Source organism: Phacochoerus africanus, chromosome 7 (genome assembly GCF_016906955.1).
Source record: "Phacochoerus africanus isolate WHEZ1 chromosome 7, ROS_Pafr_v1, whole genome shotgun sequence".
Taxonomy (NCBI): domain Eukaryota; kingdom Metazoa; phylum Chordata; class Mammalia; order Artiodactyla; family Suidae; genus Phacochoerus; species Phacochoerus africanus.
Window position 1 is genome coordinate 20,737,395 of NC_062550.1, and position 17,083 is coordinate 20,754,477.

General features: G+C 50.7%; 1 protein-coding gene across 2 annotated transcripts; it reads left to right on the forward strand.

The window, feature by feature from the left end:
• Nucleotides 1-12,269: 12,269 nt before the first annotated feature.
• Nucleotides 12,270-16,326, forward strand: IGFBP6 (insulin like growth factor binding protein 6). Of its 2 annotated transcripts, none has more exons than XM_047786718.1 (4): nt 12,270-12,876; nt 14,808-14,947; nt 15,107-15,226; nt 16,004-16,326. In XM_047786718.1, the coding sequence occupies exons 1-4, from the start codon at nt 12,549-12,551 to the stop codon at nt 16,124-16,126; spliced, it is 711 nt and encodes a 236-aa protein (XP_047642674.1). In that variant the 5' UTR covers nt 12,270-12,548; the 3' UTR covers nt 16,127-16,326. The 2 variants fall into 2 exon arrangements, with proteins under 2 accessions (XP_047642674.1, XP_047642673.1); XM_047786717.1 differs by having other exon boundaries at nt 12,328-12,876; nt 14,775-14,947.
• The last annotated feature ends 757 nt before the right edge of the window (nt 16,327-17,083 follow it).

The following is a 17,083-nucleotide window of genomic DNA, read 5'->3' on the forward strand; positions in this document are numbered from 1 at the left end:
ACCGCAACACAGGATCTGAGCCACATCTGCAACCTACACCATAGCTCATGGCAATACCAAATCCTTAACCCACTGAGCGAAGCCAGGGATCAAAACTGCATCCTCATGGATCTTAGTTGGGTTCGAAAATGTTGAACCATGACGGGAACTCCCACTTCTTTTTTTTCTTTTTTCTTTTCTGGCTGCCCCTTGGCATGTGGAGTTCTCAAGCCAGGGATCAGATCTGAGCCACAGTGAAGCTCATGCCACAACATGGGATTTTTTTTTTTTTTTTTTTTGCTATTTCTTTGGGCCGCTCCCGCGGCATATGGAGGTTCCCAGGCTAGGGGTCAAATCGGAGCTATAGCCACTGGCCTATGCCAGAGCCACAGCAACGCGGGATCCGAGCCGCGTCTGCAACCTACACCACAGCTCACGGCAACGCCGGATCGCTAACCCCCTGAGCAAGGGCAGGGACCGAACCCGCAACCTCATGGTTCCTAGTCGGATTCGTTAACCACTGCGCCACGACGGGAACTCCAACATGGGATTTTTTAATGCACTCTGCTGGGCCATGGATGGAACCCTCACTGCAGAGAGACAATGCCAAATCCTTAACCCACTGTGCTACAGTGGGAACTCCTGCATGTGTTTGATTTTGATGGATGAGATTTAATTGCTATCTCTCTCAACTTACTCTGGTTGTTTAATATCAAATTGCAGGCTCTCAGGCCAAAATTTTAGGGTGGAAAAAAGAAATAACTGGTGTAGCCCAGCATAGTTTCTTCAGCAGTTTTGCCAGAGATAGACTGTGGGAGGGAACAGCTGGCCTGCCCAAAAGAATAGGAACCCAGGAGTTCCCTGGTGGTACAGTGGGTTAAGGATCTGGCATTGTCACTGCTGTGGCTCAGGTTGCAGCTGTGGCATGAGTTTAATCCTTAGCCCAGGAACTTCTGCATGCCGTGGGTGCAGCCAAAAACAAACAAACAAAAAATAGGAACCCAGATCTCAGGCTGCTTTTTTGGAAAGAGCCCAGACTTAGGCTTGGGGTAATCTCATAGCTCAAGAAGAGGAACAAGAGAAGTCTTTTCATGACTTGCCAGGGATCTTTTTTTTTGTTTTTTTTGTTTTGTTTGTTTTTTGTATTTTTGCTATTTCTTTGGGCCACTCCTGTGGCATATGGAGGTTCCAAGGCTAGGGGTTTAATCGGAGCTGTAGCCGCCGGCCTACACCAGAGCCACAGCAACGCGGGATCCAAGCCGCGTCTGCAACCTACACCACAGCTCACAGCAACGCCGGATCCTTAACCCACTGAGCAAGGGCAGGGATCAAACCCGCAACCTCATGGTTCCTAGTTGGATCCATTAACCACTGCGCCACGACGGGAACTCCTGCCAGGGATCTTTTATCTATGATTTTATTAAACTTTTCAAACTTTTATTTTATTTTTTGTCTTTTTAGGGCGATGCCCATGGCATATGGAAGTTCCCAGGCTAGGGATCAAACTGGAGCTGCAGCTGCCGGCCACAGCCCCAACCACAGCAACACCAGATCCAAGCCACATCTTTGACGTACAACTCATGGCTATGGGGAACCCTTAACCCACTGATCCAGGACAGGGACTGAACCCGAGTTCTCATGGATGGATACTAGTCAGGTTCATTACCCCTGAGCCACAATGGGAACACCTCAAACGTTTCTTTTTCAGTCTGCGCTGTTTATCATAAAAATATATTTCTTATGTTTATTCCCACCCCACCCCCAACAAAAGCCAACCCTTCCTTTTATTTCCCTTAAAACAACCTCCCTCTAGCTCTAGAAATTACATGTGGTTTGAGTATTTAGAGAATTTAGCAAACAAGCCTGTATTTAACTTATCCAAACTCTTAATGTTTTCCTACATCATGCAAGTCTTTCTGTGGAAGCGAAAAGAGCATTGAACTTGGAATCCAGTGGATCTGACCATATAGCTCTGCAGCCTTTGGCACACACACTCTGAATGTCTTCTTATCTGCAAAGTGGACATGGTACAGGAACATTGTGAGAATGATGCAAAAAATAAATAAACATTCAGTGAACTTGAGTTGAATGTGAATATCTCTGCCTCAGAGTTCCCGTTGTGGCTCAGTGGTAACAAACCTGACTAGGATCCATGAGGATGCCAGTTCGATTCCTGGCCTTGCTCAGTGGGTTAAGGATCTGTCTGTGGTGAGCTGTGGTGTAGGTTGCAGATGTGACTTGGATCCCGTGTTGCTGTGGCTGTGGTGTAGGCCAGCAGCTGCAGCTCCAATGAGATCTTTAGCCTGGGAACTTCCATATGCTGCGGGTGCAGCCCTAAAAAAAAAAAAAATAATAATAATAATAATAATAAAAATAAATGAGTATCTCTGCCTGCTCTTCAGATTGGAGAGCCTTCATCTGTTTGGCTAGCTATCACAAGCTGGTATCCCCACCCTGCTGCAATATTGCCTTTCCCTGGATCTTTTCCAGTCCGATGAGGCTTTCCAAAGCACAGAGTTCCAGCTGTGGACACAGCAGTTCTGAACGAGGGTAGGATCATTCATTCCACAAATAATGAGCATCTCACTGTGGATCAAGAACTGAGGTAGCTCATTCATTCATTGCAGAAAAATAAAATCACTGAGTGCCTACCTTGTGTGTCAGACAAATTATCCCTGACCTTCATAACAACGCTGTAAAGTATTTGTTGCAACCCCCATTTTACAGGGGGGAGATAGAGGATGTAGCCCCTATCATAAAGGTGTTGATAAACCAGTTAAAGGCAGACAAAACATAGTATATGAAAAGCTGCTATAAATATAAGACAAATTAAAGAGATGTTAAGAAGAGACATATGGGAGCTCCCACAGTGGTGCAAGAGGATCAGTGGCCTCTTGGGAGCACTGGGATGTTGGTTCAAAGCCCTGAACAGTGGGTTATGAATCTGATCCCTGGCCAGGGAAATCCATGTGCCTTGGGGTGGCCAAAAAAGGGGAAAAAAAGAGAGAGAGAGAGAGACATGATGAATAGCCATGTGATTTTTATTTTTATTTATTTATTTATTTCTCTTTTTGCCTTTTCTAGGGCCGCTCCTGCGGCATATGGAGGTTCCCAGGCTAGGGGTTAAATTGGAGCTGTAGCCGCCAGCCTACGCCAGGGCCACAGCAACGCGGGGATCCGAGCCGCGTCTGCAACCTACACCACAGCTCACCACAGCCAGATCCTTAACCCACTGAGCAAGGCCAGGGACCAAACCGGCAACGTCATGGTTCCTAGTCGGATTCGTTAATCACTGCACCACGACGGGGAACTCCCAAGCCATGTGATTTTTAAAGACAGGTGCTGCTCCCTCTGCATAGAAGCTTTCCTCTCAGCCCCCTCCCTCACAAACTGCTACTCCTCCAAGAATTAATGAAAGCATCACCTCCTCTGCAAAGCCTTCTCTGATTTTTCCAGGCAAACTTAAGTTCTCCTTCCTCTGTGTTCACTTGGCCTTTGATGTCTAGTATCATTCGATTTACTTGATTATTTTCCCCAGTGATTGCGAGTTCCTTGGGGATCAGGGTGAACAGACTATTCCATTTCACCCAGAGCCTGATAATAAAAATTAGAAGATACACAGAGTAGAAGCAGAAAGTTAGGGGCATGACCATGAGTAAAATCTCAGAGGTATGAATTCAAAGAGTGTATTTGGCCAAGGGGTGGGTGGTTCTTATAAAATAATAATAGAGCTAATAGAACTGGTGGACTTAAACCCAAGATTCTGGGGAGTCCCTGCTGTGGCACGGTGGGTTAGAAATCTGACTGCAGCAGATCAGGTTGCTGTGGCAGTGTAGATTCGATCCCCAGCCCAGTGCAGTGGGTTAAAGGATCCAGTGTTGCTGCAACTTGTGGCTCAGGTTGAATACAATGCCTGGTCTGGGAATGTCCATGTGCCATGGGTGTCAGCCGTTTAAATAAATAAATAAATAAATAAAACCAAGGATTTGGACTTGATATTGGAGTTAGTAGGAAGTCATTGAAGGTTTCTGAGCAGAGGAATTATATGCTGTATTTTCATTTCAGAAAGGATAGTCTGGGTACAAAGCCTGAAAACTGGCCAGTCCTTAGGAAACCATCTCATGACCCAGGTGAAAGACAATGAGAACCCAAACCATCAAGACAACCATAGAAATGAAAACATCTGGAGTTCCCATCATGGCTGAGTGGTTAATGAACCTGAGTAGTATCCATGAGGACGGGAGTTCAATCCCTGCCTTGCTCAGTGTGTTCAAGATCTGGTGTGGCCATGAGCTGTGGTATAGGTTACAGATGTGGCTTGGATCCTGAGTTGCTGTGGCTGTGGTATAAGCCGGCGGTTACAGCTCTGATTTGACCCCTAGCCTGGGAATTTCCATATGCCTCGAGTGCAGCTCTAAAAAGACAAAAAAAAAAAAAAAAGAAAAAGAAAAAGAAAGAAAGAAAGAACGAAAGAAAGAAAAAGAAATGAAAACATTTAAGACCAGTTTGGGGGAATCATTAGGAAGGACTGACCAACAGGAATAGGTAATTTCAAGAGAAATTTCATGAGAAAAGAGAAAAGAGTGGAGGATGACCAGGATATTGGGAACGTGATGAGACCACTGACAAAAATAGAAAAGATGAAGTATAGTTTGTGGGGAGAGATGATAATATGGCTTTGGATATGTTGAGTTTGAAATAATGGCAGGCAGAGAATTCCCTTCCGATGCAGGGGGTTAAGGATCTGGTGTTTTGGAGCTCCCATGGTGGTGCAGCAGAAACGAATCCAACTAGGAACCATGAGGTTGCAGGTTCAATTCCTGGCCTTGCTCAATGGGTTAAGGATCCGGAGTTGCCTTGAGCTGTGGTGTGGGTCACAGACTCGGCTTGGATCCCACATTGCTGTGGCTGTGGCTGTGGCCAGCAGCTCTAGCTCTGATTTGATCCCTAGCTTGGGAACTTCCATATGCCGTGGGTTCAGCCCTAAAATGCAAAAAAAAAAAAAAAAAAAAAAGAATCCAGTGTTTTCATTGCAGCGGCTTGGGCCACTGCCACATTGGCAAGTGTTCGATCCCTGGCCCAGGAAATTCCACGTGCTTTGGGTGTGGCCAAAAAAAATTAATAATGGCAGCTGGAAAGTTCCCTTGGGACCTTAGGATATGTCTTCTGGTATTTGTCCTGTATTCTTCTTTCTAATGCCTAATAGTCTGAGAGCCATGTTGGCCATGACAATATATTAATGCCTCAGAATTTAACCACAGATACGGTGCGGAGTGTCCCTTTTCTCAGTCCAAGGGATCATGCTTAAAAGCTCTTGAGAGTGACAACCTACAGCCCATGAAGAGGCCTTTTGGAGATGGATTTGCCTAGCAAATGGTTCTAAGCAAAGTCCTCCAACAACACTCCTAAAGATGACAAGGAGGCTGGTGACCATGAGTCAGGTCATAGAGGGCTCAAGTGGTATTTGGGTTCAAATCCCTGCTCCATCATTTCTCTTCGAAGCCTTGGTGCTCTTCTTTGGAAAGAATAATAGGAATGATAATATCACCCACCTTGTAAACTTACAGTGAGGATTAAACAGAAAGTGCTTAACACAGTTCTTAGCACAAAGAAAGTATTACATGAGTTCCCTTGTTGCACAGCAGGTTAAGGATCTGGTTTGGCACTGCTGTGGCTGAGGTCGCTGCTGTGGAGTGGGTTTGAGCCTTGGCCTGGAAACTTCTGAATGCCACAGGTGCAGCCAAAAAAAAAAAAAAACTGAGGTCAAACCTTTATGATTTAAAAGAATATATACATATATATGTATATCATAAATATCATACACATATATGTATATAATCTTTTAAATCAGCTCTTTATTTTGGAATAATTTTAGTTTTACAGAAAAGTTGCAGATAGTGTGGAGAGTTCCCAAATAACCCTCAACCACTTCTTCCCACCAATAATATTTTACACGTTCATCGTACATTTGCCAAAACTAAGAACCAACATTAGTACATGACTTTTAGCTAAACTCCAGACTTCATTTGGATTTAATCACTTTCCATTGATGTCTTCTTTTTGTTCTGGGATCCATTCCAAGGTCCATACTGTTTTAGTTGTCATCTCTCCCCCAGTCTTCCCTGGTCTGAACCTTCCGCTGAGACTGAGGTGTCTCAGTCTTTGTTTTTCATAACCTTGATAGTCTTAAGAAGTATAGGCCACGGGAGTTCCCACTGTGGCGCAGTGGTTAACGAATCCGACTAGGAACCATGAGGTTGTGGGTTCGGTCCCTGCCCTTGCTCAGTGGGTTAAGGATCCGGCGTTGCCGTGAGCTGTGGTGTAGGTTGCAGACGCGGCTCGGAGCCCGAGTTGCTGTGGCTCTGGCGTAGGCCGGCGGCTACAGCTCCGATTCAACCCCTAGCCTGGGAACCTCCATATGCCGCGGAAGCAGCCCAAAGAAATAGCAGAAAGACAAAAAAAAAAAAAAAAGAAGTATAGGCCAGGTAGTTTGTAAATGATCCCTTGATTTAGATTTGCCATGATTAGAGTGTATGGAAAGAAATCCAGAGAGGTGAAGTGCTTCTCATCTCACCGTATCAGGGGGCACAGGATGCTCCCACGATGTCACCGGTGAGGTTAACATTAATCATACGGTTAAGGGGATGTTTGCCAGGTGTCTCCCCTGCAAAGTTACTATTTTCCTTCCTGTACTCTATCGTTGGAAGCCAATCACCAAGTCAAGCCCAAGGGGGTGAGAAGTGTTATCTCTACATAAGTTATTTGGAAATCTTTTCAAAGGAAGATCTGTCTCCTCTTCCCTGTTTATTTACTTAATGAATTATTAACACCAATGTTATGGATTGAATTGTATCCCTCAAAAGAAGAAATGTTGGGAGTTCCCATCGTGGCTCAGTGGTTAACGAATCCAACTAGGAACCACGAGGTTGCGGGTTCGATCCCTAGCCTTCCTCAGTGGCTTAAGGATCTGGCGTTGCCACGAGCTGTGGTGTAGGTTGCAGATGCAGCTCAGGTCCTGCGTTGCTGTGGCTCTGGCGTAGGCCGGTGGCTACAGCTCTGATTCGACCCCTAGCCTGGGAACCTCCATATGCTGCGGGAGCGGCCCGAGAAATGGCAAAAAGACAAAAAAATAAAAATAAAGAAGTGTTGAAGTCCTAACCCCAGTACCTCAGAATGGGACCTTATTTGGAAATAGGGCTTTTGCATATTTACCCAAGTTAAAATGAGCTGATTAGGGTGGGCCTTAACCTGATATGACCAGCGTCCCAATAGAAAGGAGAGATTTGGACAGACGCACAGAAGGAAGACAATGAGAAGGTGGCCATACGATGACAGAGACAGAGACTAGACTAGACTCAAGTCCACCAGCAGAAGCTGGGAAGAGACAAGAAAGGTGTTTCAAAGGATTTTTGGACTTCTAGCTTCCAGCACTGTGAAACAACATATACGTCTCCGTTTTAGTTTGGGTGTTTTTGTTTGTTTGGTTTGGTTTGGGTTTTTTCTTTTTTTGGCTGCACCCGCAGCATATACAGAAGTTCCAGGGCCAGGGATCCAACCCACACCACAGCAGCATCCCAGGCCATAGCAGGGACAATGCCAGATCCTTAACCCACTGAGCCTCCAGGGACCTCCCATCTCTGTTATTTTAAGCAGCCCAATTTATTTATGATACTGTGTTACAGCAACCCTAGCAAACTAATATAATCAGTATGTACTCAAATATATTTATTTTCTAGCTTGGGTTATAATCAAATACTATATTATTTAGTCTGTTGCACAAATTGCTTTGACCATTGACAACTCTTTCAACTTTGTTCTTACGTCCCTTTGATATGCTTCCATCTTTACATTTTTTTGAACACTTCCTTCCTTTCTGAGACTACAGCATGCTCCAGCTCATCTTGTATTTTCCCCGCTCCAGACTTAGAAGAAGTATCCCTCTCTAGAAGGAGTTCTGCTTCTTTTTACTGGTATTGAGAAACCAAGATCTGGGTGCTAGGTGGGCTCACTGCTATTGGGGTGTCACTACTCCTAGATCCTCTCAGTGAACAGAGTTAGGCAATATTTGCATGTAACTAACTCATGTATATACACATCTATACTTGTTTCTGTATCTACCCATCTGCATATTTGTTTGTTTGTTTTCTTGTCTTTTTGTCTTATTAGGGCTGCACCTGCAGGATGTGGAGGTTCCCAAGCTAGGGGTCCAATTGGAGCTGTAGCTGCCAGCCTATGCCACAGCCAGGCTAGGCGTGGCTTGGATCTGGCATTGGTGTGGCTGTGGTGTATGCCAACAGCTGCAGCTCCAATTGGACCCCTAGAAGGGAACTTCCATATGCCTCATCGGCCTAAAAAAGCAAAAAAAACCAAGGAGTTCCTGTCATGGCTCAGCAGTAAAGAACCCGACTAGTATCCATGAGGATGCGAGTTCGATCCCTGACCTTGCTCAGTGGGCTGAGGATCTGGTGTTGCCATGAGCTGTGGTGTATATAGGTCATAGGCTCAGATTCTGTGTGGCTGTGGCACAGGTGGCAGCTGTAGCTCTGATTTGACCCCTAGCCTGGGAACTTCCATATGCCATGGGTGCAGCCCTAAAAAGAAAGAAAAAAAAAAAAACCCAACAACAACACAACCCATCACCACTCACAATCTAACTGGAAAAATAAGACACCAAAAAAGACAAGTAAAAATTTAAGCTAGCACCGCACAGCAATGTGGATGAATTCAGAGACAGACAGACAGTTGGCCAAGAAGGTGGGGTAACAGTAGCAGAATTTGGCTGGTGGGAAGGGGCATGAAGGGAAAATTTTATCCTTTGTGAGCTGCAAACCTGGAATTCAGGGGAAGAAATTACCTCTGAGCACCACCTTCACTTCCCCTAATCTCAGTTTGGACCCAGAGATGGGAAACTGCCAAGGTGTTCTGGGGACGGTGATTCCACCAGCTGGCTGGGCCAGAGGGTACCTCCAGGCCCATAGGGCCATGCAAGCCTTATGGGAGCACAGGTTCTTTAAAGTGGTGGGGTTGGGGGACACAGGCCTTTGAGGAGGAGGGAGTCACACCCAGGAGCAGGATTGTATCTCAGCAGGGCAGTTGGGAGGCCATGTGTGGGACAGATGGCAGAAACCAGAAGCTGGAAACCAGCTGAGGTTATTACAACAGTTCCCATCAGGCCCACGGGAAATTTAGGCCATGTCATCATGCAGTCATTGAGCCTCCTCTCTAGAACTTTCCATCCATGGACTGTGCCACTACTTGTTTTTCCTCAGACTCCAAGCTCAAAAGGATCCAGGCCAACCCCCTCTTTGACACCTTGTTATCAAAAGGAAGTCAGCACCTAGGGGTGCTGTGGATTTGGAGGGATGGGCTGGGTGTGAGGGAGGCAGAGCCTAATGAATGGATTAGGAAAACAGAGTGTAACCTGCAAGAGGAAGAGGAAGCCCCATCAAAGTTTATTTATAAAAAGTCTAACTGGGCATTCCCATCATGGTTCAGTGGTTAACGAATCCGACTAGGAACTATGAGGTTGTGGTTTCGGTCCCTGGCCTTGCTCAGTGGATTAAGGATCCTGAGTTGCTGTGGCTGTGGTGTAGGCCGGCGGGTACAGTTACAGTTCAACCCCTAGCCTGGGAACCTCCATATGCTGTGGGTGCGGCCTTAGAAAAGACAAAAATAATAATAATAAAAATAAAAGAAAATAAAAGTCCTAACTGGCGTTCCCATTATGGCTCAGCAGTAATGAACCCAACTAGTATCCATGAGGATTCAGGTTTCATTCCTAGCCTTTCTCAGTGGGTTAAAGGATCCGGCATTGCCATGAGCTGCGGTGTAGGTCACAGATACAGCCCGGATCTGACACTGCTGTGGCTGTGGTGTAGGCCAGCAGCTGCATCTCTGATTCAACCCCTAGCCTGGGAACTTCCATATGCAGTGAATGTGGCCCTAAAAAAGCAAAAAACAAACAAACAAACAAAAACAAAACAAAAAAACCTAACTAACAGCCCAAGCTCTTTAGCCTTTTCACAGCCCTGGCAGAAACTTTCCACACACTCTACTCACCTGGGCAGCCAGAGTCTCACCTTGATCCACACTCCATCCTGAGCATTCACTGTGTACTTCAGATCCCTGCTCTGGGTGCGAAGGTGAAGCCTGTCCCAAAAGGAGGAAAAGCAGGGTTCAAGAGTCTCAGTCTGCAAGAGAGAGCCTGGTTAGACCCCAGCACTGACAGTAAGGCGCTCTGGACATGAGTGCTGGACACATGGGGAAGAGGGAAAAGCAGTGCTGGGGTGGGAGTGGCAGGTAGGACTGGGCTCTGTGGTCCAGCTTGGCCTGCAACAAGGGACCAAGCCGGGCAAGTGGGAGCAGTAACCAGGGGGTGGCGGTGTTGATGTGGGAGGAGGGAAGGGGGGATTTGGGAAGGGAGTGTGGACATGACAGGCTAGCAAAGTAACAGGCTCCTCTCCAATATTACCTACAAAAGAGAAGCACAGATTTATTTATAAAGCCACACTGAGGAGATCCTATTGTGGTTCAGCCGATTAAGAACCCGGCTAGTATCCATGAGGATGCAGGTTCGATACCTGGCCTCACTCAGTGGGGTTAAAGGATCTGGCGTTGCGGCAGGCTTTGGCATAGATCCCAGATGCATCAAGTCTGGCATGGCTGTGGCTGTGGCTTAAGCTGGTGTCTATGGCTCCAATTAGACCTCTATTATGGGAATCTCCATGTGCCCGAGTGGGGCCCTAAAAAGACCCCCGCCCCCCCAAAAAAAGCCACACGGAGATCCTGCAGGGAGCATGACCATCTCTTCCCCATCCCAACTTCCCACAGCCCTTTGTGGGAGCAACAAGCCGGAGCAGGGAGAAAAGCCCTAGCCAGAAGCATGCGCAGGGCACAATCAATTGTGATAAGGAGGAGGGCCAGGATGGCGCTTGCCACCCTGGGGTCAGAGCTCGGAGCAGGAGGTCCCAGCGCCCCCTCCTCCCTGCCTGCCCAATCTGCTTCCCAGTCTCAGTGGAAGACGCTGCTTCCCAAAGGCCTGTCCTAAATTCCCAGGGTAGCCCGGGGGGGCGGGGACGGGGCTGGGCGTGAAGTTCTTTTTGTTCTGTATTTACCTAAAAGTTCAGGAAGCCCTAGCTGACATGCTTGCTTGGGGGCCCAGAATTTAAACTTAGTCATTGCCCAGAGCCCTTGTTTTAGGAAAGAATGAGATGGCCGTTGTTGTTGCGTAACCCAGGCCTGGGGGCGGGGGGGGGGGGGGGGATGTGGGCTGCCCAAGGAAACCTTCCTTCCTCCTCCCTCTAGGAACGAAGGCTCCGCAAGGAGGGCTGGGGTGGGCGGGGCACCGCCTGGAGCTGGGCGGGGCGGGGTGGGGGCGGTGGGGTAGACGGACCCCGGGAGAGAGAGCCCCGGGAGCGGGCAGACGGGAACACACAGACCAGTCCCCGTCCCATGTGCCTCCTGGGCATAACACAGCCTCAGTAGTCCAGAAAACCCAACCGGTGATACCGGGTGAGGGCGGGGTGGGGGGGCAGATTCGAGGAAAGGAGAGGAACCGAGGGGCGGGCTGACCTGGATGAAGGACGGGGGTGGGGTGAGGGCTGCTCTCTGGCCGCTGTTCCTAAGAGCCCCCAAGGGGATGGGTTCTTCTCACTCCCTCCCCCCATACTCCGTGTCCCTACGTCCCAAAGGTTCAGCCAGTTCTGCTGCACACTAGGGGGCGGGGGCGGGGGCGGGGGCGGGGAGGGGGCTGCAATCCTTCCAGGCTTCCCCCGCCCCACCACCAGGCTGGGATTTCCGACAGTTCATTCAAGACGTGCCTCCCCCACCATCCCCCCACGCCACCCTTTGCTTCCCCCGACCCCTTCCAGCATCTTACCCCAGTCTGGTCCCCAACACCCGCCTCCCCCTCAGTCACCTCTCTGGGAGACCTTCCCTAGCCCCTCCCTCCGCTTTGCTCTTCCTCTCCTCTCCCTCGGTTTACTTTCTCCCATCGGCAGTTGGTTCTCCCAAGAGCCCTCTCTCCATCATCTGCGCCTCTTTCTTTCCTTTCGCCCACGTCCCTCTCATGACCCCCCCCCCCCCACACCATGGCTTCTCCGTCCACTTAAATCCGTCACCTTCTCATTCCCCACCGGCATCCCCCGTGTCTCCTTCAGCCTCGACACACAGACAACTCGAAACGGGTTTCAGGTTTTCCCCTTCATCCCAACTCCCATCCTCTTCTTCCACCCCTCCCCACGCTCCAGTGCCGCCAGCCAGCTGTCCAGCTCCCAAATTCCGGGCGAGATTCCCGGGAACAAAGCAAGAAAAATCAGCGTAATTTGGGAAATAAACAGAAGCTGGGAAGGGAGGAGGTAGAGAAGAGTGGGGAGGACCCAGGTGGAGGGGGGGGGGCCTCTCCAGTCCCACCCAGTTTAGGGAATGCCCCTGCCTTCTCCACCCCCCCTTCACCTGGCTCTTAAAGGGCCCGGCCCCCGCCGGCGGCTACTTAAGGCAGAGGGGCGGCGGCGGGCAGCAGCTGCGCTTCGGCTGCTCTGGGAAGAGTGGAAGGGGCAAAAATCCCAATCATGATCCCCGACAGGCTGCTGCCGCCACTGCTGCTAACTCTGTTGCTCGCTGCCCGCCCAGGAGGCGCCCTGGCACAGTGCCCGGGCTGTGGGCAGGGGGTGCAGACGGGTTGTCCAGGGGGCTGCGCGGAGGAGGAGGACGGGGGACCGCCAACGGAGGGCTGTGCGGAAGCTGGGGGCTGTCTCAGGAGGGAAGGGCAGCAGTGCGGAGTCTACACTCCTAACTGCGCTCCAGGACTGCAGTGCCAGCCGCCGGAGGAGGACCAGGCGCCTTTGCGGGCGCTGCTGCTGGGCCGGGGCCGCTGTCGCCGGGCTCGCACGCCCTCGGGTGAGTCCGCGCCCCGCCCCTGCCCCGCCCACGTGAGACCCGCAGATCTGCAGGCAGGGTCCTGGAGGGATGCACGACGGCACTACTGCAAGCCTCAGTGTCTTGCAAGTCTGCAGAATGATGCTTCCTCCTCCAATCCTGGAGCGCACATTTTTCCGGGAGAAGCTAGAGGTTTAGGGTGCGGCCAGGGGCCCTGCGGATAAAGCAGGGAGGTGTCAGCCAGCAATGCTTTTTTTGTCCCCTCTATTGTCTCTTGAGGGGAAAGGTTTAGGGACATACCACAGGGGCCCAGCTCCTTCAGCCCTAGACCTCCAAGCTGGAGAAAGGACCCCGATATTGTTTCCAACTTCCACTTAGAGAAAGAGGGAAGAGAACTCCAGGCTCCCAAATCCTGCACACACTGGAAGATATCTCCTTTTAATATCAGAGGGGCCAAAGCACCTGGACGTGGGATAGAGAATAGAAGATGGCTCAAATCCAGAGTTGTTTCAGACTAGACTAGGGTCAGAGGGCAGGGGCTGGGGACCCCTACGGGGAGGAGGCAGAGGGAGGAGGCTAGGATAGAGGTGGGAAAAGAAGGAATCTGCCAGATCCAGAGTTATGATTTAAAGCTTCTCATAACCCTCCACCCATCCCACCCCACCCTAACCCAGACAGGAGAATAGAAGGCTGAGTCATTGGGTGGGTGGGACAGAAGTGAGTCAGAACCTGAAAGATGGGGGGAAGCAGGGAGTTGGGGAGAGCAGGAAATGAGAATGGCCCCCACCCCAGGGGCATCTGGGGTTTCTTTGAAGGGAAAGGATGGCAAATCAACTTGATTTTTTCTTTCATTCCAAAAGGCTTGGGTCCAGGCTGCTAGGGGTCCTCCTACAAAGGGTTGATCTGGGTGGGTCAAAGGAGGGACCCGGAGCATGGTCACGGTAGGATGCTGAATAGAGGGAATGAGGGACAAAGTCTGAGGAGTGTGGAGGATGAGGGGTCAGACTCAGGATTTGCAGCAGAAGTGGTTCTTGGGTTTGGAGGAGTAAGGGGGAGCAACTGTCCAGGTTTGAGGGTCCGCGACTGAGCAGAGCTTGTCTTTGGACCTGGAGAGGGAGAGTGGGTCACTTCAGGGCTCATACGATCTCATTTTACAGCTGGGGCAAATTCCAAGCCGTGCCTGCTCTTCTCCCTGTCTTTTCTTCATCCTACTCCTGGACTCTCCCCTCCCATCCCAAGCTCTCCCCAACCCCCCCAGTACCATGTGTGAAACTTTCTCCAGAGTCAGGAACAGCCTGAAGGCTGGAAGCCCCTCATCCCTGCACTTTTGCAACTTGCCTGCGCCCTCACCGCCCCCCCACTTAAGGGCTGAATCACACAGTCTCCTGGGACCAGTGGGGTTGAGCTGGGCTGAGCCTCAGGAAACCAGAAGAGAGAGGCCCCACTGCAGCGCCCCCAAAGTAACCATGTCTCAGGCCTGGGAAGGGTGGGCTGAATCACAGCAGGGTCACAGCGGGGACACACATTCCACTTGGGTCCCTGCTGACCCCCTCTGGCGGCCATTGCTCTTCTGCCCCATCTCCCTGGCTTGGGGCACCCCCTGCTGGCGTCTAGTGGAACTGCCAGGTCTTTCCACCCAAAGCCCAGGGCCTCTCGATTTTTTTTTATTGATTCTGATTTATATTTTTTGATTTTTTAAAAATTGATTTTTAATTGATTTTTTGCTTTTCAAAGGGCTTTTCCCTTATAAACCTTAACACTAGTCTGGAGATATTGTCAGGAAAGGTAATATCACCATTTGTCAGAGAAAGAAACTGAGGCCAGGAGGGGGTGAAGCCAACTTCTTAACCCCATCACTACTCTGGAAGCCCTGCTAGTTTCCCCTTGGCTGTGATCTTTGACATCTGGTTGATTTCTAGCCTCTTCTTCCTCCGTTCCTCTTGTGGCTGTAGGGGAGAATCCTAAGGAGAGTAAGCCCCAAGCAGGGACCACGCGCTCGCAGGACGTGAACCGCAGGGACCCACAGAAGAGTCCGGGGACCTCTACCACTCCCTCCCGGCCCAATCCTGGGGGCGTCCAAGACACTGAGATGGTGCGTTTGGGCCTGGGAAGGAGCAGGAGGGGTGGGGAGCCCTGGAGAGTCCCATCTGAGACTGATCCCTTGGGCTTGGAGAAGTCGCTCATGTGGATTCTGGGAGCCTGGCTGGTGGGGGGGCAGCAGGCGCTGCAGTGGAGCTGTCGCTTCCTCCAGGGCCCTTGCCGCAGACATCTGGACTCAGTGCTGCAGCAACTCCAGACCGAGGTCTTCCGAGGGGCCCACACCCTCTACGTGCCTAATTGTGACCACCGGGGCTTCTACCGGAAGCGGCAGGTGAGGCCATTCCTCTCCTCTCTTGGTCCATCTGTACATCCCAGTTCCTTCCTGGGGTTGGATGCATGGGGGGGGGGCTTATGGAGTGACAGAAATAAGACACAGCCCCTATTTTAGGAATCTCCCAACTTTAGGGCCCACACAGACATAGAGAATAACCAACAGCAGCAGTAGGAGAGGAGTTAGACTGCCTAAGTAGTGCCTGACTCAGAGGCTCACAAACTCGAGGGGCCTGAGAACCCGCTTAGAGGGCTGTGAACACAAATGGCTGAGCCCTGCCTGCAGAGCTGGAGAATTTACTTTTTTTTTTTTTTCTTTTTCGGCCGCCCCATGGCACATGGAGTTCCCAGCCAGGGAGCAGATGATCCAAGCTGCAGTTGCAACCTAAGCCGAAGCTGCGCCAATGCCAGATCCGTAACCTCCTGTGCCAGGTCAGGGGTTGAACCTGTGTCCTAGCACTCCCAAGACTGCCGATCCCTCGAGCTACAGCGGAAACTCTGAGAATTTACATTCTAAGGCAGTCTCTAGTGATGCTGATGCTTGGGAACCACGCTTGGAGAACTGCTCTTTTGGCCTAGAAGAATGGCCATAGTTTGGTGGGTGGGGAAGAGAAGCCAAGGGAGGGAACCCAGTGGGCCTCCCTGTCCTGAGAAGGCTCAGACTTAGACTACGACCCAGGCTCAGGAGTCCAAGGAGAATCCCCAACCCATGGGGCCCCTCCCCTCCCTCCTGCCGGAGCCTTGGCCAAACCTCTGATCCCTGCGCCTCTCTCTCCAGTGCCGCTCCTCCCAGGGACAGCGCCGAGGTCCATGCTGGTGTGTGGATCGGATGGGCCAGCCCCTGGCCGGGTCCCCAGACGGTGATGGAAACGCCCCCTGCCCCTCCGGGAGCAGTGGCTAAGGCTGGGTGGGAGGCTGCAGAGCCACTGGCAGGAGCGTGGGGCCATCATCTTGGGTTATTTGTTGAGTGATGAGTAACTCGGAGGCCCAGCACTCTGCCTTCTGGCCTTGCCACATTGTCCCCCTCACCCCAGGACCTCACGCATGGAAAGATTGTTGGTGTTGGCGTGGGGTATTAATAAAGCCGTGTTGGGGTCTCTGGCTTATGTCTCTTCTGTGTTCACCTCCCACATTTCTGGAGTTGCTGGCCCTCCTCCCTACATCACCCCCATCCCATCCAGCCCCCATAGCCACCCTCTTCTCCTGTGGACTGCATTTGGTCCTTCCCACCACACTTGGAATGGCAGGGACAGCCACTGGCAGAGGTTTCCTGGCCTCACGTCTCATTCAACCACCCACCACCACGGAGGGAGAGGCCGAAGGTGGGGGCAGGGAGAGGCCATGGCCTTGGTCTGAGGTCCTGACCTTGTTTCTAAGACTGATCTTTGGACACGAAGGGAGAGGAAGGATTAATAGTTAATCCCCAGCAGGAGCCCAACAAAGAGGAACTCTCAAGGGGAAGGAAACTATTATTTATTGAGCTCTTGCCCTGAACCAGGCCCTGGACTGCCTGCTTTTCCTTGGACTACCTCAGTTGGTGCTTACAGTAGCCCCGTGAGGTAGAGACTGGTGCCTGTTTTTCACAGGAGAAACCTGTAGCTTAAACTATATGGGTTATTTGCCTGAAGATCCACAGCCAGTAAATGATCAACGAGGGAGGATTTAAATCTGGTTCTTCCGTATGTGACAGCACCTGGTATTCCTCAGGTGCTGAATAAGTGCACCTGGTATTCCTCAGGTGCTGAATAAGTGCTTGTTTTGCCTCCTGTTGGCCTACCGCCTAAGCTCAGCAGGTGGAGGGAGGAGCCGTTGTGCAAGGGGCCCTGGTACCTAGCACTTCCTGGAGGGGCCACGGCAC

What these genes read in the sequence shown, in the direction of transcription:
- IGFBP6 (XM_047786717.1), top strand. Translation starts at nt 12,549, where the DNA reads ATGATCCCCGACAGGCTGCTGCCGCCACTGCTGCTAACTCTGTTGCTC. An exon ending in GCGTCCAAGACACTGAGATG is followed by an intron (nt 14,948 to 15,106) that starts GTGCGTTTGGGC and finishes CGCTTCCTCCAG; the next exon opens with GGCCCTTGCCGCAGACATCT. An exon ending in GCTTCTACCGGAAGCGGCAG is followed by an intron (nt 15,227 to 16,003) that starts GTGAGGCCATTC and finishes CTCTCTCTCCAG; the next exon opens with TGCCGCTCCTCCCAGGGACA.